Source organism: Microtus pennsylvanicus, chromosome 16 (assembly GCF_037038515.1).
Source record: "Microtus pennsylvanicus isolate mMicPen1 chromosome 16, mMicPen1.hap1, whole genome shotgun sequence".
NCBI lineage: Eukaryota > Metazoa > Chordata > Mammalia > Rodentia > Cricetidae > Microtus > Microtus pennsylvanicus.
The window spans coordinates 9474430-9500349 of NC_134594.1; the positions used below are offsets into that span (position 1 = coordinate 9474430).

At 43.6% G+C, this 25920-nt stretch overlaps 1 protein-coding gene across 1 annotated transcript in view; it reads left to right on the forward strand.

Moving 5' to 3' along the window:
• Positions 1-323: 323 nt before the first annotated feature.
• Ccdc39 (coiled-coil domain 39 molecular ruler complex subunit) overlaps positions 324-25920 on the forward strand; it is a 29786-nt gene continuing 4189 nt past the window's right edge. The window contains exons 1-14 of the mRNA XM_075950846.1: positions 324-537; positions 3321-3440; positions 3850-3996; positions 4383-4541; positions 5904-5996; positions 6085-6213; positions 10811-11002; positions 13483-13586; positions 14547-14679; positions 16864-17058; positions 17801-17965; positions 19574-19711; positions 21086-21294; positions 23907-24030. Of these exons, the coding sequence (XP_075806961.1) occupies positions 448-537; positions 3321-3440; positions 3850-3996; positions 4383-4541; positions 5904-5996; positions 6085-6213; positions 10811-11002; positions 13483-13586; positions 14547-14679; positions 16864-17058; positions 17801-17965; positions 19574-19711; positions 21086-21294; positions 23907-24030 (1998 nt within the window). The 5' untranslated portion in view covers positions 324-447. The remainder of the gene's footprint in view (positions 538-3320; positions 3441-3849; positions 3997-4382; positions 4542-5903; positions 5997-6084; positions 6214-10810; positions 11003-13482; positions 13587-14546; positions 14680-16863; positions 17059-17800; positions 17966-19573; positions 19712-21085; positions 21295-23906; positions 24031-25920) is intronic.

The window sequence follows — 25920 nt, forward strand, 5'->3', positions numbered from 1 at the left end:
TATGGCTCAAAAATAAATCCCAAGTTTTTTTTTTGGGTCCTATATAGGCTCTCAGTCTTGTGGTCCTGCATCTCGTACCCTGTACCCCACCACCCTGGCATGCCAGAAACCCTGTGCCTTCCATCCCCTGAACTCTGTGATCCTCTGAGGCACCCGAGGTCGCAGATTTAGTCGTGCTGGAAGTCCTGAAAGTGTCCCTATCCTTGAAAGGAAAGCTGCGCCTCACAGTCCCGGGCAAGCAACTTCTCTCAGGCTTCAGAAAGAACAAGGGAATTTTCAAAGGAAGTTCCGCCTTCCGGTCTGACTGCTTCCTGTTTGGTAACCAAGGGCGCCTGGCTGTTGCTAGGGCCGCGGAGTACAAACCGGCAGGCTTTGCAGACTCAGGCTGCGCGCTCCAGGGAGGGTTTTTTTGGGAGTCTGTCTGAGCTGTCTTTGAGATTGTGCATCATGAGTAGCGAGTTCCTATCAGAGCTGCCCTGGGAAGATGGGTTCGCCATCCCCGTGGCCAACCAGGAGAACAAGATGCTGGAGGATCAGGTGAGGAGGACCGGGTGGAAGTTAGGGGATAGACAGGAGAGGACCAGCTGAGCAACGGGGAGGGGGTGTGAGGTGGAGGGATGAGGGTGGGGACTGGTTGAGAACCGCCAGGATAGCCAGATGAGGACCAGCGGGAGGATGGAGGACTAGGTGAGGACCGACTAGGTTGCAGGTCCGGTGGGTACCCAATGGGAATTAGGAGAGCGCCAGAAACGACCCCCGGGGTCTGGGTGCATGCTGCCCAACTCTTCTGTGCCTCCTGTGCCCTGGCCTCATCCCGTTAGTCTGATGTCTACCCTCCCCACTTTCCCTACTGCTCCTATCAGTTGCTACACATTTGAAAGTTTTATCAAAGCAATGATTTCTATTCAGGGTCGTGAAACCTGAACTCTCTCTCACTCCTCCAGCTCTTTCAGATGCCAGCTAGTAGCCTTCCCCTATCCAACTAAGGGCTGCAAGTGTGTTGTTGGTGTTTGCCTAGTAACCGCTGTTTACGCATGTGTGCACACAAGACCCATTCTCGTGGGCATTAGCTTGCCTGTGATGCTTAAAGGGACTTGGGTGCCTTTCAAGGGGGAGCATTTCGGTGAAATATGCAGTGTAGGAAGTTTCAAAGAGAGGATCAAGGTGTCACAGGAGGACAGAGTATTCACACTGTGGGAAGAACTTGCGCCCACTACAATACATACAGTTTCAGCCTCCTGTTAGAAACAAGAAACAAAACAAAAACACGAACTGCAAACGACTCCACAAAGTTGGCCCGTCTTTAGCAGCCAGCGTAAGCCCCACAAACTGGCCTTAGGGTGTGGGGAAGAGGGCCCAAGAACGGACAGTGGGTACAAACTGGCAAGTAGAAGAGAACCTTTTTCTGCTTTATGAATAATGAGAACGAAAAACCCCTTGAGTAGGTCTGCTGAGAGGAATGGGAACTGCAGAATGTGTTTGGAATGTGAGGTGGTAAATGTGAGTGATTAGTGTCCATGTGTGCAGGGGTCAGAGGTCAACCTTAGGCGCCATTCCCCAGGCTCCCTCCACTTTACTTTTTGGGGCAAGGTCTCTTATTGGGATTTGGGGCTCCCAGATTAGGCTAAAATGTTAGACCAGTGAGTCTGAGTAATCCTCCATTCTGTTGGGATTACGAGAGCATGCCACCATGCCTGGCTTTTTATGTGTATGTATGCTCGCAGAGCAAACATTTACAGGCTCCTTTTTTTTTTTCCTGATCACATTTCCCAAGTATCTAGCTTTTTTTTCCTTGTCATTCAACACAAGCTCGAATCATCTGTCAGAAGAAGGAACCCTCAACTGAGAAAATATTTCCCTCAGATTAATTTGTAGGCAAGGCTGTGCGGCGTTTTCTTGATTAATGGTTAATGCAGGAGGGCCATGCCCACAGTGGAAAGTGTCACCCGTGGGTAGGTGGTCCTGAGCTGTATAAGAAAACAGACTTATGTGGAACAAGCTGGTAAGCAGCGACCCTCCATGGCCTGTGCTGTAGTTCCTGCCTCCAGGTCAGCTTCCCTGCTTGGGTCCCTGCCCCAGCTTCATTACTAATGGAGTATTGTCTGAAGTGTAAGACAAAACAAACCATTTCGTCTTCAGTTGCTTTTGGTTGTGGTGCTTACCAGAGTGATAGAAACCTAACATAAGAAGACAAACCATGGTATAGCCACGCGACAGAGCTCCACTTTTGCCCAGAGGGAAATAGCCCTGTTGTGTGAGAAGTGCAACCAGCAATGGCCCTGCCAACACTGCACACTCAGGGAGATTCTGTCATGTGAACTATAGTATAATTGTTTCAAAATTGTCTCTAGATTTTTTTTTTATATCTAAAAGGTCAGTAGATTTTTAAGAAGTTCCTGTGGACATTTAAAGGAGCCAAATGGTGACATGTACTGGATGTTTTTTCCTTCCAAACCTTTTCTTTGGATGTCCCAATTCCCAGTGTCATGGTGTTTGGGAGCGAGGGTCTCTGCGGGGATGTTTGCACAAGTGACTTTTCTGTCGCTGTGATAAGATGCCACAATCAAGGTGACTTACTAACGACAGCATTTAATTAGAGTTAGCGGTTTCATGAGAGTTAGGCCATGGCAGCAGGACCAGCTAAGAGCTCATACTTCGGAACTGTAGGCAGCAGGCGGAGAACACATTAGAAATGGCAAGAGTCTTTTAAAGCCTCAAGCCCACCCCCAGTGACACACCTCCTCCAAGGTCACACCTCCTAACCCTTCCCAAACAGTTCCACCAATGGGAGGCTGAGTATTCAAACAGACGTCTACGGAGGCCGTTCTCGTTCACGCCACTACAGACACTACAAAGCTCAAGCTCTCACAAATTCTATTAGTACTCTTTTTATTTTTATTTTTATTTTTTTTTTTTCGTTTTTAGAGACCGGGTTTCTCTGTAGCTTTGCTGCCTGTCCTGGAACTTGCTCTGTAGATCAGGCAAGCCTCGAACTCAGAGAGATCCACCTGTCACTGCCTCCTGAGTGCTGGGATTAAAGGCATGCACCACCACCACCTGGCTTTATATCAGTGTCCTTATGAGAAGTAAAAAGAGAGAGCTCATCTCTCTGCCATGTCTGGACATAGCAAGAAGACATTTGTTTGCAACGTAAGAAGGGCCTCGCTAGGAATCTTATAATTCTTAGCCTTCAGAACTGTAACACATACATTTCGGCTGTTTAAGGCATCAAGTCTATACTATTTCTGTTACAGCGTCTCAAAGTGACTATGCTACAAAGATTTACTTTGCCTTTTAATCATGGCTTTTATTACTTACAGCTATTAAAGCTGCAGAAGGAGAAATCAAACTTGCAAGATCAGCTTCGCGACTACGAAGATCGGATTAGTTCCATGACTTCTCACCTTAAAAATGTGAATCAGGAATTTTCATTCACACAGGTACAGAAACATTGACACATGTTGACAGCGCCATGTGAGAGATTCACCCCCAGTATGGAAATAATTATCTCTGTTAAGTAGAACATATGATTAATTCAATATAAATACCCCTATCTCAATTATTTATAACCAATATTTCTTACTTTTTGGGAAGGGACGAGTTTTAGTTTCCAGTTCTCACCTTATAGATTTCCTTTCTTTAGTTTATCCCATGTGATATCTGAACTCCTGACAGTGGAACTCTGGGAAGGATATGGCTAATCTCCTCATCGGTGGTGAGCGCCGGCTAGTCACTGTGGGGGCGAGTCTACCCTGGCGGAGTGAGCGCTGGGTTGGGGTGTTTCGTCTCGAGCCTTGTATGTTACGCTGTAGAACTGTAACTTGCTTCTGTTTATGCCTTATTCTTCAGGCTCTTTACAAAGCAAGGGAACGTGAGATTGAAAGTGAAGAGCATTTTAAGGCCATTGCTGAAAGAGAGCTGGGCCGGGTAAAGGACGAGATCCAACTACTGGAGAAGGAGTTGGTGACCATCCACGAGCGCAAGAGCGATAAGGAAGTGGGTGTGACTTGCTTCTGCTCTCCAGGGAGCGCAACCTTTTCTGTGATTTACTTACATTTTTTTTTGACCGTGAAAAGACATGTAGCACGCGGGGTGACTTTGGTGGGGGGTCTAATGAGTTCTCTGTGAGATAAATACCCTCAAGCCTTTTCACAAGAACGTTGGTTTAACCACGGTTCTTGACCATTTATGATCATCTCTGTTTTGCAACTGGAGAATTCAAATACAAGCACCGTAGTGATAGACTTGAACATGCTATGCCATATGGAAGGCAGAGACATGGGTTCTTTAACTGTTTAGTAGTTTAATTTATGTTTTATTTTAGTTTGCACAATAAATGATGTTTTATCACCACCTTTTCTCTCCCATTCCTTGGAAATTAGAATGGCATATTTAAAGCGACCCAAAAGCTGGATGGCTTGAAATGTCAGATGAACTGGGACCAGCAAGCTCTGGAGGCCTGGCTGGAGGAGTCGGCTCACAAAGACAGCGACTCTTTCACCCTTCAGAAGTATGCGCAGCAAGACGATAACAAAATCAGGGTGAGCCGTTAGAAACCGCCAGAACTGCTTTGCTCTGAGTCAGCTTTTAAAACAAGAAGTGTCGGTGACCGGTTTTAAAGGCAACTGTCCTTGAAGGTTTGCGCCAGGGTCTCCAATTGAAATCACGTGTCACGGCCCTAGAGCTATGGCTGCAGTCAAATCCTCCAGCGTGTTGCTGACTCTGGGCTGCTCGTCCTCTGAAGTCCGATGACCCACTGGGGAACTGGTTAGGACTTCAAAGGACCGTCCAAATCATCTTAGGGAAGAAAATTCTAGTCATACTGAACTATTAATTAATTTGGATACTTTGTTTTACATTTAATTTGAATATTGTATGTAAGTTCTACCTATTTAATATTTTTTTCATTTGAAAATAGGATTTATTATTCAGAGTGTCCCATTTTCCTATCTCTTTGGATGAAAATATGTTTACAATCTGAAAAGGAGACAATATTTTACTGCTGTAATGTTTCAACTAATCTTACTTGAGCATCGGTAATCTTACTTGAGCATCGGTGAGATGGCTCGGTGGGAAATGTTTGGGATGTGCAGGGCTGGTAACTTCATCTTGATCATCATATGAAGATGGAAAAAAGTAGACCCCCCCCCAAGTTGTCTTCCAGCCTCCCCATATCTGTCATGGTCTAAAAACCACAATCGTATCACACACACACACACACACACACGCACACACACGCACATGCACACGCGCACACATGCAAGCACACACACACCAGAATTGTTTTTATAAAGAGTAAATCTCATTGCTGTTTCATTATCTGGCCTCTCTGGATAACTCCCTTTGAAGGCACTACCTGGAGATGTCGTGCCAAACAGATCACTCGTGGGGACATTAAGAAGCAGGGAGCACCAGAGAGGCTGTACACCTCCATTCAACATCCAGCTCTGTTATGAGATATACAGTTGATTGCTGACTATCCCACTTGATTACATTGATCTGAGTTAATACTGCAATTGATAAGTTATTGTAATATTATATAAAATCTACTTAGACTCTCTTTACCGGTGGTAATGAAGTTAATATCACAAACATGCTATTCTCCAGCAGACTAAATACAAATGCATTATTTTAAGTATTTTCAAATGGCAGGTTGTATTTCTCTTTTTCCCCCTAATTTGTGCCAAAATCCATCTTAGAAATAAGTGCATTTTCATGGGGGGATGTTCAAACGGCAGATTAAACCTTGGGGCTAGACAATAAGGAAAATACATACTATCTTATACTGTTTATCTAGTGTTTATAATAAGGTATAATGATACAGAATGTTAGTTATGCTATATGCCGGCTTTAAAACTGAAATAACTGACCGTTAAAAATATTTTCCGTGTCCCACACCACAGGCCCTGACCCTGCACTTAGAAAGGCTGACTCTGGAGTGCAATGAGAAAAGGAAGCTTCTAGACAATGAACTGACGGAGACATTGAGTGCACAGGTTGGTTTACAGAGCCTTCCTAATTTTCAAGGTGGTGTTGGCAAAGGCATTGTATTAACGGAAGTGTAATCTGCTCTCTGTCTGACAGTTAGAATTAGATAAAGCTGCGCAGGACTTCCGGAAGATTCACCTAGAACGACAAGAGCTCATCCAGCAGTGGGAGGGCACCATCGATCAGATGCAGAGGCGGGATCAAGAGATTGACAGCTGCGCCCTGGTGAGTGGTCGGCAACTCTGAGGCCCTGCAGACCCTGCAGCGCTGAGCTGGACTTCTCCCGCTCCTGCTGCACACATGAATTTAAATATACGTCATAGTCAAGTGTGGAGGTGCAAGCTTTTAATCTCAGCACTAGGGAGGCAGAGGCAGGCGGACCTCTGTGAGTTCGAGGCCGGCCTGGTCTACCGAGTGAGTTCCAGGACTGTCAGGACTTCCTAGATAACAAAAACAACAAAACAAAAAACGAACACAAAAAGAACACAAACAACCGCCACCATCAACAACAAAAGAAAATGTATATTATGGTGCTATGTGAAAGTCACTTTTCAGTAAGATTCAATGGCTCTGGCCAATGTGGCTCTATGGAGGTTTTTTTTTTTTTTTTTTTTTTTTTTTTTTTTTTTTTGCTTATAGTATTATTATCCCTGAGGTTTGAAACTTCCTGCCAGTAATCCTGACCCATGATTGTAGTAACTTGGGGTTCACATGTTGCTGTTTGGCACTAAGTTCTAGGTGTGTAGAAATGGCTGTGTAGATAATGCAGGCAAGGAAGTGGGTACAGAGAGAGCTTGGCTGCCAGGGGAGTCCAGTTTTGAAGCTGTGGAACCAATGGTGAATCAAAGCCCAAAGAGGGCAGGGACCACCGGTGTGGTAGCAATTCAGGCCCAGGCCCATCACTTCCAGGTGGATCGAGGAGACAGTGTGCGGCAAATCATTAAGGAACCTTGGTGGAAACGGCAGGAAGCTGGGGGGGGGGGCAGAAGAAATCTAGGAAAACAATTAGGGAGGGGAGAGGAAAGCAGAGGTGACCGGGAGTTTGGGCTTCTGGGAGCTGGATGTGGTTTATTTTAATGCCTGTTTTATTGACTAAAGGGCCATGCCTCTCTAGCAAGAATTACAGAGAACCATTTTGGTTTGATAGCTGCAGCCCCTGAAGGTTGGAGCCAGTGTTTCCTCTGAGTGTCTATTAAAATCGAGTGTCATTTCGACAGAAAAAGGCTGCAGGTAGATGCCACACCATGCCCACTCTTCATTCTGGAGACTGACGCCAGTGTCCATTTCTTTAGTTCCTATTGCTTTCAAATCTGCTGTCCTGGTCGTGTCCTTACGCGAGCCAAACAGGTCTAAGATCACAGCTGTCTGGTTAGCGCTGGCGCAGAGCACAGGCTAGTCGGTTTAGGCTTCTCTTCTCTTCCTCCCTTTCTCCAGTGTGTATCTTGCTACCAAACAACACACATGCCATATCCAGGGTACCACTTAATAAACAGCACTGTTAACAAACACGGATGCTGCTGCTGTTATTAAATTATCTGCCTAAGTGGCAGAAAAGCCAAAGTGATGAAGGCTTTCAAGTGAGCACTTGAAACATTGAAACATAGATTCTGACAGTCTTCTGGTTGTCCCAACACAATAGTGTTCCTCCTTGCTCATTATCCAATTCATAGCCTCTTTTTTAATTGTTATGTGCATATATGTATACGTACACACACATATATATCCCTAAATATAGCCTGTTCAATTTTTTTTGGAAGATAAGTTTGTAATTATATTTATGCACAGGAAGCTTATCTGTACTTTTAACCCAGTTTAGTGGTGAGTTCTTTAACCTTTGCCTTTTCCAGCTTGGCAGTTTGAGCCCCAGATTTAGGACCCAGGACATTGCCTCCCCAGTGGTGGCGGATCTCACCATATCTGTCGTTGTAATTGGTCCTAATAGCTTTCACCAGCTTAGGCAGAGCACCCTGTCTTCTGAGCTAACCTCTGTTAGACAACAGTGGCCCACGTCTTCCTGTGGACCAGCCGCCCCAGCTTGGCCTTTCCCTTGATGATGCAGTAGGGGACCCCCATCTTCCCACACGGGGCAGGCAGGAAGACCACCAGCTCAGCGGGGTCTACACCAGCTGAGCCTTCTTGTTCTCCACCAAGGCGGTGACTGTATTGACCCCGGCTCGAAGGACAGGTGGTCTCTTAGTCGGGATGTCCCCTTTGCCGGTAGCTTTCTTCTCAGCACGGGCCAGCAGCCGTTGCTTCTTCTCCTGCTTTGTCTCCGGCCTGTAGTCATGTGCGAGCTTAAGGAGCTGGGTAGCTGTTGGCTGGTCCAGGGCCTGGGGGAACTGCAATGGCAGGAGGTACTTTGAGCGGCTATAGAGGATGGCCCCCTGCCGCTGCAGCCGAGTGTAGCGGGGCCATTTGACGAAGCGCGTGAGATCTCTCTTGGGTTGGATGTCCTGCCCAGTGCCAAAGGGCTTAGGCCTCTTCTCAAACAAAGGATTCACTACCTCTCTGGCCTTCTGTTTCTTCATGATGGTGGGAGCCGGGGCCACCTTTCCCCCTTGGTCTTCTTTCCCTTGGGCATCTTGCTTAGCTGGAGGCGAATCAATTTATCAATTTGTATAATGTTAGTTGTATATATGTTTTCCTGGCTGACAGTTTGGTATAGGACAACCTATTGGTGTGCTCTTCCTTGGGGAAGACTATTTCTCCCACTCCCAGCGTTCCTTAGTTACCTGTAGTTCTTTATGTAGGGTTGGGAGCCCATGGTCTTTTACTCATCCACTTCGGTATGTCTAATTGTTATCCTTGGTCAGCTCATATTTGGGTTGTCAGGCTGGCAAAACTTTCCAGTTGTAGCTTTTGATGTTCCTAGGAGACACAGTCTCCGAGAAAACACACAGATCCTCTGGCTTTACAATCGCCCCACCCTTTCTTTCTCAATGTTCCCTTGGCCTTAGGTGTGGGCATGGACCAGGCTCCACAACTCTGCATTTTGATTGGTTGTGGTTTTCTGTACTGGTCTCTGTCTGTCACAAAGTGAAGTTTCCTTGATGAAGGGTGACGACCACACTTACCTTTGGGTATAAGAAAAAAAAATATTTATCTGGGCGGTGGTGGCACACACCTTTAATCCCAGCACTCAGAAAGCAGAGGCAGGCAGATCCATGTGAGTTCGAGGCCAGCCTGGTCTACAAGAGCTAGTTCTAGGACAGGCTCCAAAGCTATGGAGAAACTCTGTCTTGAAAAATAAAAATAAAAATAAAAAAGAAAGGAAGAAAAAATATTTAGAATGTACTTAGAGATTATATTGTTTTAGTAAAGTGATTGTACGCTTTCCTCCAACATCCATGACTTTACTGGCCCTGGGTAGTTGGCTCAGTTTCTAGTACTAGGAATGATTTTCCTCTTAAGTGAGCCTTAATTCCTATCAGTCCAACTAGGTTACTGCCAAGGCACGAATGCCTCTACTGCACCTTTACTGGTACCGTGCCATGCTGGCCATTGATATGGTTCATAGGAATCGTAGACAAACTGTTGGCTGCTTCCCTCATTTGGGAGCTTGCATGGTGCCGTTTGATTCCATGGACGCCAATTCTCACAGTAGAGGCAGCGCTCTCAGGGGTAATATGGCCAGCAGCTTCTGTTGGGAGGAGTTCTGCTCCTTTTCCTTGCAATACTTGACCTGTACACGAGCTATGGAATTCTGAGGATTATTTTTATTAATATGACTTCAGTGCAATCAAAAAGCCTGTGAGGGCATTTTTTTATTGAAACCTCTAGTAATTTGAATGTAATTGACCCCCAATCATCTCATAGGGAGATGCGTTATTAGGAGGTGTGGTCTTGGAGGAAGTGTCTCACTGTGGAGGCAGGCTTTGAGGTCTCATATACGCTCAAGATATCACTCAGTGTCTCAATACACTTCCTGTTGTCTTCTGATCAAGATGCTGCCATGCTCCCTGCCATGACGATAATGGACTGAACCTCTGAACTGTGAGCCGCCACTTCAATTAACTGTTTTCCTTTATAGGAGTGGCCGTGGTCACGGTGTCTCTTCACAGCAATAGAAACCCTAACTAAGGCAAAACCAATAACAAAATGTATTTTCCTTTGATGTTGTTTTTTGATACAGGGTCTCTTTGTGTAGCCCAGGCTGGCCTTGAGCCATGAACTCTGGGCTGCCTTCACCTTGGGCCTTGAGCTCTGGGCTTCACTCCACCTCCTGAGAGCTGGGAATAAAAGCATATGCTACCACATCTGGCCGAAACTTACTTTTAAAAGATGAAAAATGGGTCTGTACAGTATTTAGATTTCACTGAGGTCTAAGAGTTAATGTGAAAAATAGTCAGTCCTATTTCCTTGTGTGTTTCTTTGCGGGGAGGGGGCATTCCCTTTCTGTATAAAGGCCTAAGCATTTCTGTGCTCTTCAGCAAGGTTCCAGAGAGAAAAGATGAATATAATGGCATTCAATGACGTGAATTCATAGACATTCAGGGGTAGCATATTGATAATCCATCTTATTTTTAGCCAGGTGTGGTAGCACACATCTTTAACCCCAGTTCTCTGAGAGGCAGAGGGAAGCAGATCTTTGTGAGATTGAGGTGAGGCTGGTCTTTACAGAGAGTTCCCGGTCACCCAGGGCCACAGCATGACCCTGTCTCCAAACAACTGTACACTCTCCATGACAGCAAAAAGTATTTTAAAGGCATTTTTTTTTGTAAAAAATAAGTACTGAATATAAAAATGAAAACTAAATTCCTTTGTATTTCAGTTGGTACTTATTCAATAAATATTTAAATGCACGCATTCATTTCAATTCTAGATATTAGCAAGGATAAAGCAGGAAACAAGAGAAAAAGAAGGCGTGGTGAAAGAAAAGATCAAGTTTCTGGAAAATGAGGTTGGGAACAATGTAGAATATGAAAGAAGAATTTCTGTCGCCGATCGTAAAGTTTTAAAATGCAGGGTGGAGTACCAGCGACATGAAACCAGCAGGAGTCAACTGAAGGACGAGGTGCGCCACCCAAACCCTGGTCATTGATGGCAAAGGGTTATTTGTTTAGGGAGTGACCTGCTGGCTCTTTTCCTTAAATCTTTGTGTGTGTGTGTGTGTGCGCACATGTGCATGTATTTTCTTTTCTTTTTTTCTTTTCTTCCTTCTTTTCTTTTCTTTCTATTTTGACAAGACTTCACTATGACCTGGCTGCCCTGAAATTTGCTATATAGACCAAGCTGGTCAGGAAATCACAGTTCTACCTGCCCGCCTCTGCCTCCCATTTAATGGGAATAAATGTATGTACCACCACAGTGCGTTTTGTCCCTATCATGGGACTTCAGGGTACTTTGTTTGAGCCCTTGTACGGTGAGGCCAGGGGGTGTGCCCTAAACCTCAGGTCCTGCACAGGGATCCCTGCTGGGCACTGCCAGTGCTCCTTTGAGATCTAGTGTCTGTGAGATGTGAGGCTGATGTTTCTAATGACCCATCCGCACAGGGGTCACCATGAGTGGGCGTGCACGAGAAGTGTTGCTGGGGAATGTCTTGCCCGTGTCGGGCATGTGTGACTTTTGTGTCAGCGTCTGCCAGGGACCGGCTGACGTTGTTTTCCATCTTGTTAAGGGACAGTGTTTCAGTCTGACCATAGGAGTAGTGATGAATGGCCTTGACGCAGAGAGAGCAGAACTCCTGTCCTCGGCTTCTTTTGCAGGTTCCACAACAGCTGGACTAGCATAGCGAGAGTTAATGACCCCTTCTTCAGCAACGAAAGGACCATCCTAACACTTCTGTTTTGAGTCCCTGCTATCTAAAGCTACCACTCCTTAGGCAAAAAGCAGAATCTTATAAACCATTTTATTATACAGTACATTGCACTTTCCTCTCGGATAGTTTTTTTCTACCAAAGAGCTAATTACATAAGTTCCTAAACAAGGTAATTTCTCCTTATGTCAGATGTCACCGAGAGCTGGAGAGCTTTAGCCATTGTAGGCAAGTGGACAGAGGCAAGCATCCCTGTTCCTGACTCCCTGAGGTGTAAATCCCAGAGACCCGCCCATCCTCCATATATCACAAATGAGTGGCTTTCGGGATGCTTGCGTAGCTGTGGGAATAGTCCCTGCTGGCTGACTGCAGAGCTGTTTTCCATTTCTAGCATGTTTTTGTTACCCCTATAGCTTTAGGTCACTGGTCACTTTTTCTTCTCCCTTCTTTCGGCCCAACACCTGGCATTGCCGATCAACTTCCTGTCACTCTAGATTGGCCTCATCCATGTCTCTCATAGAGTGGGATCATGCAGTATTTCGTTCACATCTTCAGGATGTCATCCTTTCTCTGTAGAACACTGTCCCATCATGTGGCTAGACGTCATAGTTTGCACACCAGTTGTTGGTGACTACAGCTGTTTGCAGTGTTAGCATGCCAGATGTCTTTTTGTGTCTGATTTTATTTAGTATACATTTCGGGTTTGTTGCTGTTGTTGCACATGGCTGGATTTCCTTCTTTTTAAACGTGGATAATATTCAACCGTACCCCCTGCCCTCACACGCCCCCGCTATATTTTCTTTAGCCATTCATCTGATTAGAAACGCTTAGGCTGTTTGCCTGCCCTGGCGATCCTGAGTAATATTGTCAGAAATGTGGTGGAGTGTAGAGATCTCTTTGACATAGCTTTTATTTGTACGTAGGAGTGGGCTTACCAGAACGTCTGGTGGTTCTGTTTTTACTATCCTGAGGAATTCTCTCACTGGTTTTTTTTTTTTTTTTTGACTAATGACACTGTCTTTGTGTGGCAAATGGAACATCATCACAGCCTGCTGATGCTGGCCTGTGTTCCCTTGGGCTCAGTGGTGCTCACCGTCTTTATGTACCTGTTGCTTGTTGATGCTTTCTTCGGGAAGATGCCTGCTCAGGACAATTGTTCTGCTTCCACTGCCGTTGGGTGGCTTGGGTTGCTGGTGTATTTGGAGATGAGCCTTTTATGAGCTCTGGTTTGGGAGTGTTGTGTAGGTCGTGTGTGCACTGTGCTGCTGTCCTGAGTCGGCAGGGGAGTGTCAGGTGGTGATTTTGCATGTTTCTGGTTGAGTCTTGAGGTCTTCCGCCTCCAGCTGCGCTTGTCTGGGTGTTCTGACAGGTTATCTGTTCACACCAAGTTGTCCAGAGTCATGTGACATGTTCCCCCTAAGCAAGTCTAGTGAGTAGATGATTCTCCATGTACTTTCAACTTGTAAATGGGGATATTGACCATTTTCTCATGCTATAAAAGAAAAAGTCATTTAAGATTTGATGTGGGATGCAAGAAGATCCTCAGATATGTGTTAATCATAAAAGTTGTTATTTTAGCCTATATTTTTCTCTTTGTTTTTTTTTTTTGGTTTTTTTCGAGACAGGGTTTAATGGGTGCTATTAACTTAGAATTAGAAGTAGGGAGGATGGCATTTTTCGGAAGTAAAATTAACTTATTGAATATGAATATGTAATTTTTTCTGTCTACTGGTTCATAGCTGGATACTTTAAAAACTACTCTCAATAGAACGTCCAGCGACTTAGAAGCTCTGAGGAAAAACATTTCCAAAGTAAAGAAGGACATCCATGGTGAAACATCAAAGTAAGAAACCCCATATAAATATATTGTATGTAAATATTAAATATGTTTATGGTCTATATTAGAAAATTATTAATGGTTACAATTATTTTTATAAACACATGCAAGATTGTAACTGCTACATTCTTTTTTTTTTTTGGCGTTAGGAATGAAACTTAGGGCCTTGAATGTGGTAGATAAACACTTTACCACTTAATGGTACCCCTGACCCCAGAACTTCACCTTATCTCACTGAGCTCCACCCTATTGCTCTGAGCTCCATCCCAGCCCACTGGGCTCCACCCCAGCCCATTAAACTCCAATCCAGTCCACTAAGCTCCACCCCAGCCCACTGAGCTCCACCCCAATCCACTGGACTCCACCCCAGACCACTGAGCTCCACCCCAGCCCACTGAGCTCCACCCCAGCCCACTGAGCTCCACCCCAGCCCACTGAGTTCCACCTCAGCCCACTGAGCTCTACCCCAGCTCACTGAGCTCTACCCCAACCCACTGAGCTTCACCCCAGCCCACTGGGCTCCACCCCAGCCCACTGAGCTCCACCTCAGCCCACTGAGCTCCACCCCAGCCCACTGAGCTTCACCCCAGCCCACTGGGCTCCACCCCAGCCCACTGAGCTCCACCTCAGCCCACTGAGCTCTACCCCAGCCCACTGAGCTCCACCCCAGCCCACTGAGCTTCACCCCAGCCCACTGAGCTCCACCCCAGCCCACTGGGCTCCACCCCAGCCCACTGAGCTCCACTCCAGCCCACTGAGCTCCACCCCAATGCAGTTGCTCCATTATTAAGCTCCAGCTTTTCTCTTTTTTTTCCAGCAGAGACTCAGAGCAACACTTTTATAGTCTATTAGATTCATGATGGCAATAAAAATGTCTGCAGCAAAAGAAACAAGTATTTGTGTGTGTGTGTGTGTGAAATATCCATTTAAGCATGTTTTCTATATTTCCTTGTAAACCCTATTTAGGTTACAGAAACTGAAACATCACAATGAGATTGTGAAGAACAAACTGAAGACGATAACCGAGAAGACCATTTCTGTGGAAGAGAAGGCCACCAACATGGAAGACATGCTGAAGGAAGAGGAGAAGGTGGCCAAGGTCAGGCTTGCTTTGTGCATTCCCAGAACCACAGCAGTTTCCAAAAGAGTGAAGTGATTAGACTTGTGGGGTCAGAGGGCTGCGGAGTCTTAAAGGTCCCTGACTCCGAGGGTGGCCCCACTCTATGCCCTGTAGCCATTTTTTTCTATCTTAGCCCATGTTCCCCTACCTATGCCTGCCAGTGTGCAGATCCTGACAAGTGTCCCTGTTTTACAGCTTACTCTGCCACATTGTCATCTTGTATGTATTTGTGATTAACTCTCCCCTCTCCATACATTTGTCCATGGCCAGTATTTGACCATTGTTTTAAACTCTTCCAGTCTGGCAGCGTTTTCGGCAAGTGGTTTGTGAAATGTACCATTTCATTCATTAGATTGGCCTCTTCTTCCACCAGGCTCCGGCGAGCTAGCAAGAGTAAAGTTAACTTTTAAGAAACTGGAGAAGGTTGCCTTGCCGTATTCTCTTTGGAATACTGAAAATGGCATCGGCACTTCTGACATGGCAGAGCCCCGCCTCTGACTTTTCCATTTTTTGCAGAGGAGATGGGATAATGAAGACAGTGCAATCTGAGCACTCGATGAGGCTCATAAAATACAACTTCGCTTATATTTGATGACTCCTGGTTCCCCGATGTGTTCTGAGTTCCCAAGTAACAAAGCATTTGGCCTGAGTGGTTTTGAGTGTGAATCTTGCCTTTGTGTTTTGCCTTGCCTTAAGAACACGGTTTTCTATGGTGCAAATGTGGACAGCAAGTAGAGCTTCTGACAAAAAAAAAAAAATCCCTGCAAGACTGAAAGTGTGTGAAATAAATCTTTTCATCACAGAGCGTAATAAAAGTTGTGACCTTTAACAAGGCGGGTGAGCTGAGCTCACTGTGGCTGCAGTTATCTGTACAAGACTCCCACAAGATTGGGCCCATCAGCAAAGCATTAGGAATGGAGGACCCACGAGGCCCGGCCTCCCAGAAAGATGGTTAACAATTCATGCCTATTAAAGGAGCTGTCAATAAGTTGCCCTTGCTCCAGTGAATAACTTTTCGCCCATTTGTTTGGGGAAAGCTCAATGGACTTTGTCATTGTTTAGTCCAGACTTTCAAATTCTGCAGAGCAATCCTTAAGAAAGTCTTGAGTTCAAGGAGAAGTGACAACCGCGTGAGAAATACCGCATCCGTTACTGGTTATTTCTTGATTTGTGAAGATTTGTACACACTGGTCATGCGGTTGTTTCACGTTGGGGTTCATTAGCTACAAAGGGAGAATGTGGCTCTGAGGGAAAATTCTCTCAGCGTTTGGAAGCAGTAAGCTGCAGTTGGTCTGGGGGAAACTGAGCACGTGTTGGCCATGAAGCCTTGAGGTCACGGTAGGTCCTCTTAGAGAAGCGACAGATCAGAGATTTGCACAAAGGGACACCAAGGAATGCACAGCCTCCGCGAAGGGCTGGGCCAGAAGTTTCCTGGGGGCTGGTTCCTACCAGTTCTCAAGAGCCAGCAGTTAAGTTTTCAGGAATATTGATAAGTTCACTGCTAAATACGGCAACCATTAAAACCCAAATTCTAAGTAGACTTATAGCTAAAAACAGTATATTCAACTAAGTAATAACTAAAATTCATCATTTGTGAATTATACTCTATGATTAGCTGTGCGCTCAGGGTTAAATGACATCTCTTACATTGTCCCCTGTATGCTGGTTTGCTTCTGTATGCCACCTCCGTGGTAGTGTAAGTATACAAGTAGCTTGATATTGCCCGCTGTGGGTGTGCTGACCCCACAGGAGGAGTGTTTGCCCTTAGTCCCCATCCACTGGGAGCGGATGACTGTTTTCACCCTGACAGTGGCTGTAAGAAGTCCCCAATTGGACAGTATGGTTTCCACCTTTATATTCTCAAGATTATTCAGTGAACTCTGAACTCATGGGGTATCTTGTTCTGAGGCCAGGGATGGAGTTAGGGTGATAGGGTAGGGTGATGCCACAGGAGTGGAAAATGACAATCTCATATGCCAGCCCAGGAGAAAAGAGATTTGGGGGAGGGGTGGAAGCTTAGGAAGACTTTCTGTTTTCAAGGGCTAAGTGTGGACGGGAGGGTCTCGTTTGTTTCTGAGCTCCTAAATGTTCACGTTCATGTAAACACAAAGCTTAAGCTATCTAAGTTCATTAACGGTCATACTTCTTACAACTTCTTATCAGGAAGTGGAGGTTCAGCTGAACATGGTGAAGGACGTGCTCTTTAAGAAAGTTCAGGAGCTACAGAATGAGACAATGAAGGAGAAATCCCTGGTCTCAGAGATCGAAGGAACCCGATCCTCCCTAAAACATCTGAACCAGCGCTTGCGCAAGCTGGACTTTGAAACCCTGAAGCAGCAGGAAATCATGTACAGTCAGGTAGGCGCTCTTCTCCGTGGGTGTCCGCTGTGAGGACTTGCCATGCCCGTGGTGGTCGAGTCACCCCAGTGCCCATGCAAATGGAGTGTTCCTCGATGGATAGCTGATGACGACAGCTGGCTGCCATGCGAGGATATCGGAACAGGCAAGGGGACAGACACTAGTGAGGAAGGAAGGCCTGTGCTTTAAAGGAACCTGGAGCAGTGGGAGCCAGAGTAGAACAAAAGAAGTCTGCAGACAAGAGCATCTCCCACCCGCCTTATCGCCTCAGTTTTGCCTACTTTATGGTTCTGTTTATTTCCTAACACCTCCCACTCACATGCTAATTTCTCAATCGAAAAATTTATTAGTTTTGCAATGTCATGCTATCATAGATGCTAAAATAAGATTAAAAATCGAATTCATTATACACTGAGCTTTCCATGGTTACTGTGACAGGCGTTTGTTTTTTGTGTCCTTTGACAACTGTCCTGCAGGCATCCTGTGCCTGTGCGTACAGGTCCTGTGATTCCCAAGCTGCACCGTGTTGTTCCTGGTGGTGTTTGTGTCCTACACTCTGACTGTTGAGTAGTCAGGTGTTGCAGACTGTTGCTCCCCTTATCCTAAAAAGGATTTTATCCTCATTTCCTGAAGGACCAAGTTGACTTTCCCGAGGAGCGCATGGGCTGCTTCTGCGCTTCCACGGAGGTCTTGTTGCCTGGATACACACACCCACTAACTTCTTTTAAAAATCTTTCAACAGGACTTTTACATTCAGCAAGTTGAACGCAGGATGTCACGACTAAAGGGAGAAATTAATTCGGAGGAGAAGCAAGCCCTTGAAGCAAGAATCGTTGAACTTAAGAAGACACTGGATGAGAAAAAATCCACGCTTTCCCTTTTGGAAGCACAGATCAAGAAGCTGCATGTAACTAACTCCTCCTTCTAACGTGGTTTCCGTATCCTGCTGAGTGCTCCTGTTGGGGGCAGTGATGTCTGGCGACCCACACACAGAACAGATGCTTGTATCCCTGGGCTCTCAGAATGTCACGGCGCTCTCCCGAGCTTTCACTCTGTATAGCTGCTGCACCACATCCCTGCCATGTGGTTTCGCTTAACTCTTGTAAATGCCTTGTCAAGATGATTACCGTTCTTATAGGCAAAGACTCTTGTTCAGGGCTACACAGTGAGCGCATGGGGAGGAAGGATTTGAACTCAGATCCATTTGACTTAAAAGCGTTCTAAACTGTTTAGGATATTGGGACACTCCACTTTTTGCCCCAGTAAAAAGTGCTACCAGGGAACTTTTTCCCCCATGACTAATTTGTTCTCGTGCAGCTATGCAGTTACGTTTGAAACAACTACAGTTAGGCGGGAGGACAGTTCAACTTTAGGGACTTGATTATGTCTGTTGTAAACCTCTGTTGGAGTTTTATGGTGGGAAAGGCCAAGGAGGGAGAATGGAACTTCTGTTTAGGAGTACTGCGAAAGGTGGAAAGGCTGGTGATGAGTGGCCTCTAGTGGTCATAAGTAGAATTGCCTCGAGTTTCTTGAAGGCAAGACATTTAATTTGAACATGAACGAAACATTTGGTTGGAGTTTATAGTTTGATAACATAGTTTTCAGGTGGGTACCGAGGCTTTCTGGAAAACAGCACTGACTTTGGGATCAGGCACACGTTTGAATGTCGAGGTTACATGGGTCCTGCTATTTGATCTTTCTTGAGCGTAGGTTTTCCATTAGCCAACAAGGGAAAAACAGGAGCAATTCCTGCTGAGTACTCTCCACAGGTTTTGACCATTTAGAGTGGAACATGAGGACACGGGTGTGAAGAAACGAGAGGGCTTTTTTAGCTGTGCTGTATGGGGAGCCCCCAGTGGTCTTCGAGTTCCTAACCACCCCAGCTGCTCCCGCCACTATGAAGCTGGTTGGTGCACACGCCATTCTGTTCCCCACAGACTCACAGAAGTGTAAGGAGATCCCAGGTTAAGGCTGGCTAAAGCGCGGAGTGTTTGCTCTTCCCTGCAGTGGGCAGGCTGAGGGATTGTGTGTGAGAGTGAAGTCCCACTCTACTGGAGCTCCGAACCTTTCGGAGGGAGAAAACAGCCTCAGGTTGAAATGCTAACACGTTCATCTATTTTATTTTATTGTTTTATTTATGATGTATGTCTGTGGGCTTGTGTGCCACTGTGTGTATGGGCCACTGGAGCCGTACTGTTAACCGAGGGTCCTGAGCTCTCCAGACCGGTAGTGTTTTACCACCCGGCACTTGGTGCCCTGTAATGAGCTATTCGCAGGGTCCTATTTCCTCCTGAATGGTCAGCACCTTGAAAACTAGGCTGACTTGGAAGCACACATGATACTTCTTAGAATTATTGATCTCACGCTAACCCCAAAACATCCCAAGTGATTGAACTTACAGTGTTCTTGTGTGAATACACGTGGGGAGGTTGAAATCTCCAGTTGTTGAGACGTGACTCAGTGCGAGGCGTATCTACTTCTGTCTACTTATATTCTACTTCCCTTCTATTTGCAGAATGATCTCTACTTCCTTAAGAAGTCAAACATCAAGAATAATGACGAGAAGCAATCTCTCATGAATAAAATAAATGAACTGCACCTTTTCGTTGACAGATCGGAGAAGGAACTGAACAAGGCTAGAGCTACCAAACAGGTGCGCCGAATCTCCCTGCGCAGTTGATGAGTCACAGGCGCCATAGCCACATGGGGATAGCAACACAAGGAAGTAATTAAGGGGAAAATCGTGATATCCACAGTATTTAGGATTAAGCGTTAATGTGTATTATTTCCTCTTTTTAGAAGAATTGCCATCATTATGTTTTATTACAAATGTTTAATTTATTACACATGCTCCCTACATCAACTTTTCTTTAAACAGTAATTCTCCAGCACTTCCTCCAGGGATAGTTTATGAGCTCAGTATAACCTAAGTTTTTTATTTTTTTGTGATCTGGGGCTGTTTCTGATAATATGTGTAAGTGCTGTATCCATTGTGTGGTACAGTTGTTGGAGTAATTTCTAGCTGTGAAATTACACTAAAAATAAGTATGTTAGAGACTTGAAACTATTTTAAACTCAAATTGTCCTCTAGATGGTTCCCTTAATAATCATCCACCAGCCATGTGCAACTGTGGCTAGATCGTATTTCCAACTTGACGGGCAAATATGAAATCTCCGTGTTTTAATTTGTACTTTTTACTTGGTAATATTTTAATGCTATTTATTTAAAGTTTTAAACATTGCATCACATTCCATATTTTTTGAATAGCCAGTTTATATTCTTGGTTCATTTTCTTCCATTCAGGGATTTATATTTGTTTTATAAATTATTTTGTTTTGTAAAAATAACTCTTAAATATTGCCAATATTTTCCCCATTTGCTTTTAGAGTGTTTTTGACATGAATCATTTAATATTAAGTTTCAAGAGTCTTTAATGTTTATGTGTAGAAGCTTGTGCTAAGTCAGACAAATGTTTGCTCTTTCTATTGGGTTGCAGTGATTCCATCCGTTGCATTGGCATGTCTCATTCACCAATAGCATCTTTCTGGACATGTGAGATGCAGTGATCTCGTCTCTTGCAACCTGAAGGCTGTGCTTGAGAAGCAGCCTGCTTTACACCCTCAACTGTTTGCTCTCTGTTTGTGGGAGTCGATCCATTTGTCGACTTCTATGCTAAACTCTACACATGGAAGAATGATTTTAAACAACATATGCATTCCACATTAGTTTGTGATAGCTATGTTGGAGTATAAAGTGTTTATTTGTGGGATTTACATGTTTCCTGGAATATTACATTTCGATTGTAGGAATACCTGTATAGTCTAGTAAAGCTTGGACTTAAATTTAAATTAATAACAATGATTTGGAGCAGCCACAGCTCTGCTTTCTTTCCTTGCTAATATCTTAGTCAGTGGTCTAATTGGGAAACGTGTTTTCAAGTTTGACTTTTACCTCAGTAAAAAAGAAAAATACCTTGATTTTGATATAGAAACAATCACATTAATAAATATTTTGTTATGTTGGTAGGATTTGATGATCGAGGACAATCTTTTAAAGTTTGAGGTTAAACGCACCCGAGAGATGCTGCACAGCAAAGCAGAGAAAGTCCTTTCCCTGGAGAAAAGGAAACAACAGCTGTACACAGCAATGGAGGAAAGAGCTGAGGAAATCAAGGTGCACAAAGCCATGCTCGCCTCCCAGATCAGATACGCTGACCAGCAACGACAAACTGTGAGGTGATTATCAGGGTTTTCTCTGCTAAAGAACTTTGTAAAACCATGTCAGGGTGGTGCCAAGAGAGCCACCCGACACCACCCTCATGCCCATCTTTCTCTGACTCAACTGAAAGGTTTTGACTTCAGTGTAAGACAGAGGATGCACTGAGCCAGAGGTCTAGGTGACTTTCTTTAGGCTAATCCTGTACCCTTGGCACATATCCCTACTGAGTAATCTACTTGATTTTTAAAGTGCATGTTCCTGCATGTGGAGTCCAGACGACACTCTGGGGTGTCATCTTCAGAAATATCCTAGGAGCCAGGGTCTTGCACTGGCTCAGAGTTCACCAATTAGGCTGGTTTGGTTGGCCTGTAAGCTCCAGTCACCATCTTTGGTGCTGCCATTGTACTTGACACTTTTACATGGGTTCTGGGGTCAAGCTTGGGTCCTTATGCTTGCAAGACAAGCGTTTTGTCAATTAAACTACTCTGGCTCTCGGAATTGAGTTTTGTAGAATTTCTAAACATGGTCCAGTAAAACGTTTCCCTTATCTAGCTCTAATAGTTAAGCATACTGAAGAGATCTTCATGTAGAACATTTTCCTATCATTTATGAGATATTGCTGGCATGTTATTTTTTGTTACTTCCCTTTAAAGCATGCCATTTTTGATTGGTTACTGGCATATATATTATTTATTTAATTTCTATGTATCAAGTATTCAATAATCTCACTAAAGTAATTTTATCAGTACACATTAATTTTCTGGGCATTCCATTCATATCATTTTTGAGTAAGTTTTCCTTCCAGGCTTTAAAGCCCTTTTCTTTACTGTACTTGCTAGTTCAATGCTAAATAATGGTAATTACAGATACCTTTGTTGTCTTTTGCCTGATCTTAAAGGGAGAGTTTCCTTATTTTATAATTTAAGAGCTTCTGTAGTCTAAATCTATTTTTTTTATGGTGCTGATAATTGAAACAAAGGGTTCATGTGTGCTAGATAAGCTAACCTACATACCTCAGACCTGTTTTGAGATATCCTTCACCATGTTCAAAAAGCCAATCTTCTTTTTGCTCAAAATTTGCCTCGATTTTATTTAAATGGAAATACATATTAACTTTTTCTGCATTTATTGACATCACTTCTACTTTGATCTGTTAGTGTAATTACAATAAGCTTATCAAAGTTACCCAGAATAAATTTATCCTTTGTACACTCTGTATTTTGATAGTATTTTATGCACTTTAAACCTCCACGCAAATGTCCTTTGGTTCTCTTTGCTCCTGCTACCTGGTTTTTGGAGTGTGTATATGCCTTCATAAAATGATTTGTGTTTACCTTTCTCTATTCTGGTCAAGTATGCAAATAGTTATTTTCTTTATACAATTTTCAAGACTTCATTGGTGAAGCTATTGGGGCCTGAACTTTTTAATAGGTAATGTTCAAACATGGATTCAGTTTACTTGTTTCAGAAATCTATTTTGTATTTTTATTTGTTTCAGTTCTTATAAATTTTTTTTTTTCTCAAAAAGCAGCGCTTGCTGCTGCAGTAATGCTCTAGGAACACATCTATTTTTTTACCTTCCATTTTTTTTTTCATGAACTCATGAAACGATCCCCTTCCCCAAGTCATGTTTTCTGTTTTTCATGCTTCTTCCCTTTCTTTCTTTTTGGTTTTTTGAGACAAGGTTTCTCTAGTTTTTTTGGAGCCTATCCTGGAACTTGCACTTGTAGACTAGGTTGGCCTCGAACTCACAGAGGTCCGCCCACCTCCGTCTCCTGAGTGCTGGGATTAAAGGCGTGCACTACCACCACCTGGCTTCTTCCCTTTCTTTAAAAAATAAATTATATTTTATTTATTTTTTTGAGACTGGGCATTGATACATAACTTAGGCTGGCCTCAGTCCTGCATCAGCTTCCCAAGAACCAGGACTGAAGGTGTTTGCCACCATACCCAGCTTTTCTTGTTTAGAAAGTTGGAAGATGAACTTCTGCTCAGTCTGTGATCTTTAGCTGATGAGAAAGTTATGATCACAAAAACAATGAATATGTTAGGTCACAGCAAGAAGCGAGTCAATCTCCACCCTACCATGCAGATAGTACCCTATTATTATTATTATTATTATTATTATAACTCTTGAAAATAGCTCCTGAAAGTTTACTGAAACAAACAGAAGAAGAAACATTTAAAAATTTGACACCAAATGTTGACACCATGAATTGTTTTATTTTAATGCCTTGGAAAGAGAGGTACTATAACCCTGTCTGTTTGAACAGCAGATTACAAGGTCATATTTCACTGCAGAGCAAGTTAGGTTTATTTCCCACTTGAAAATATTTGAGGCTCTTGAGCTGTAACAAAAACCTGTCTGTGTAGTATCTAGCTGAGCCCCTTCTTGTCTTCCTGAGCTGTGGGAGCAGGCCCTATAGACAGGAAGCTCCTATCTCCTTCTGTTACAAGCCTCACGTCTTCTGCTAGCATCCATGGAGCTATGACAAGTAAACTTGGAGACCTTCCCACAGAACTCTTAAAACAGGGAGCACTTTAACATGCTTGAGTACAGCAATCATACAAGTCCAAAGCCCTTCAGTACAAACTCTTATTAATTTTAATCTCTTTCTTTCCATATTAGTGCTGAGTTTCATGAGCGGCTAAGTAAAATTGATAAGCTTAAGAACAGATATGAAATTCTTACTGTTGTCATGCTGCCTCCTGAAGGAGAAGAGGAGAAAACACAGGCCTATTATGTAATAAAGGTAACGTTTACCTGAACATCTGATTGTATGAAATACACACATACATACATTCACACCTCAAATATGCAACAACTAAACTTCGTCTAGGTTTTATCAGAAATTATTCATGGCACAAGTGGAGAAAAGTAGTGTACTGTTTTTGCAAGGATGCCAGTTCTGTTGGATTGAGGCCCACCATAGTGACAATCATCTTGACATCTGCAAAGGCCTGACTCCTGAAGAAGGTCACACTAAATTACTAGGTGTTGGGACCTTAGCACATCTCTCATGGTCACAGTAGCTCGTAGTATTGGTCCTGCAGCAGCCTTTGGCCTGTATGTGTGGCATACCAGGTTGTTTTCCATGTTTCAACTTTAATGTCTCTTTCTGCTTAAAAGCAAAACTGGAAAATATCCTTTATATTTCATTCCTAAGATGCTCAGTCTTTATAAGTCAGTAGTCTTGTTCTGACCAAAGTTGAGTGCTACTGTCCAATAAAGGTATTTTAAGAAGCTGTGATATTAAGGTTGTTTCAAAATACCAACTTTCCAACCCCAAATAAAATGTACATTATAAATATAAAAAATCTGATTTACCTACAGAGGTAACAATCATTTTAGGATTTAAATGTACACCTAGAATTAAGTCAGGAATAAATAAAGGAAGAACAAATTAAACTAATTCAAAGAATGAACTGAGCTTAGAGAAGGGACCTTCACTAAAGTTACTCAACTGTCACGTACAATGTTTCACTCATCCCTGCTTTCTCCCACCACACTGTTTTATTCAACTGAAACAGCAGATGATTTTTATCATTTTGTTTTGGCTATATGTGACACATACCTATTGCGTGTGTTTCTACGTTAGTTTGATGTTTCCATAGGTGTACATGGTTAACTCAGGGGTAATCACATCTCATGTATCATCTTTGAGGGTTTATTATGTAAATGTTAAAGGTTCAGTTGCCAGTTGGTAGATTTTTTGGGAAAGTACTGGTTCCTGAGAATAATAACCTCATCAGTGGATTAAGTCATTGATATTTAATTTAGTGGAATATCTATGTGGGAGGTGGTAGGGCCTAGGCAGAGGAAGCAGGTCACTGGAGGCATTCCTTGGTAAGGTTTATATTGTCCTTTGCTTCCTGGCTAGCACAGAGTGAGCAGCCAGGGTTTAACCATACACACATACTGTCCTGCTTTAATACAGGCCAAAAACAACCAAATGAAGGATGACACCTCTGATACTGAGCAAAAAATGTGGGTTTACTTCTTTATGCCAAGTGTTTGCCACAGCTGACAAGCAGTATATGTTACAAAAGTATGTGGAACTCATGTTAAAAATGCCAGTCAAAATATAAAGTATGGGGCTGGAGAAATGGTTCAGTGGTTAAGATCACTGTTCTTGCAGAGTACCAGAGTTTAATTCCCACACCAAGCAGCTCACAACTGCTTGTAACTCCAGCTCTAGGGATACTCCTAATCTCAAGAGCATGCATATATGCAGACATACACACATACACATAAATAATAATGAAAAAGATAAGAATGAGAACAGCTTTCTCAACTTGATTTAAAATATGCATATCTAGTGTCTGAGGAAGACTCTGACTTAATACTAAGCCTTAAATACATACCGATGATATTCTGTCAACCTCAGAGTTCTTGGGAATTGTAGAGAATTTTGATGGAGCCTATCACAGAGAAGTTACCTTTGTAAAAGTTCACTGTGTAGGAAATTTGGATTTTTAAAGCATTTACAGTAATTTATAGTAGTTTCCTAGCTACATTTATTATAAGTACTACTATCAATTGTGCAGTTATCTTCAAAATTAAAAAAAAATTCTTTATGTGTAGGCGTGTGTGTTTACACATCGAGTGCATGTACCCAAGGCCAGAGATGTTAGATCTCTTC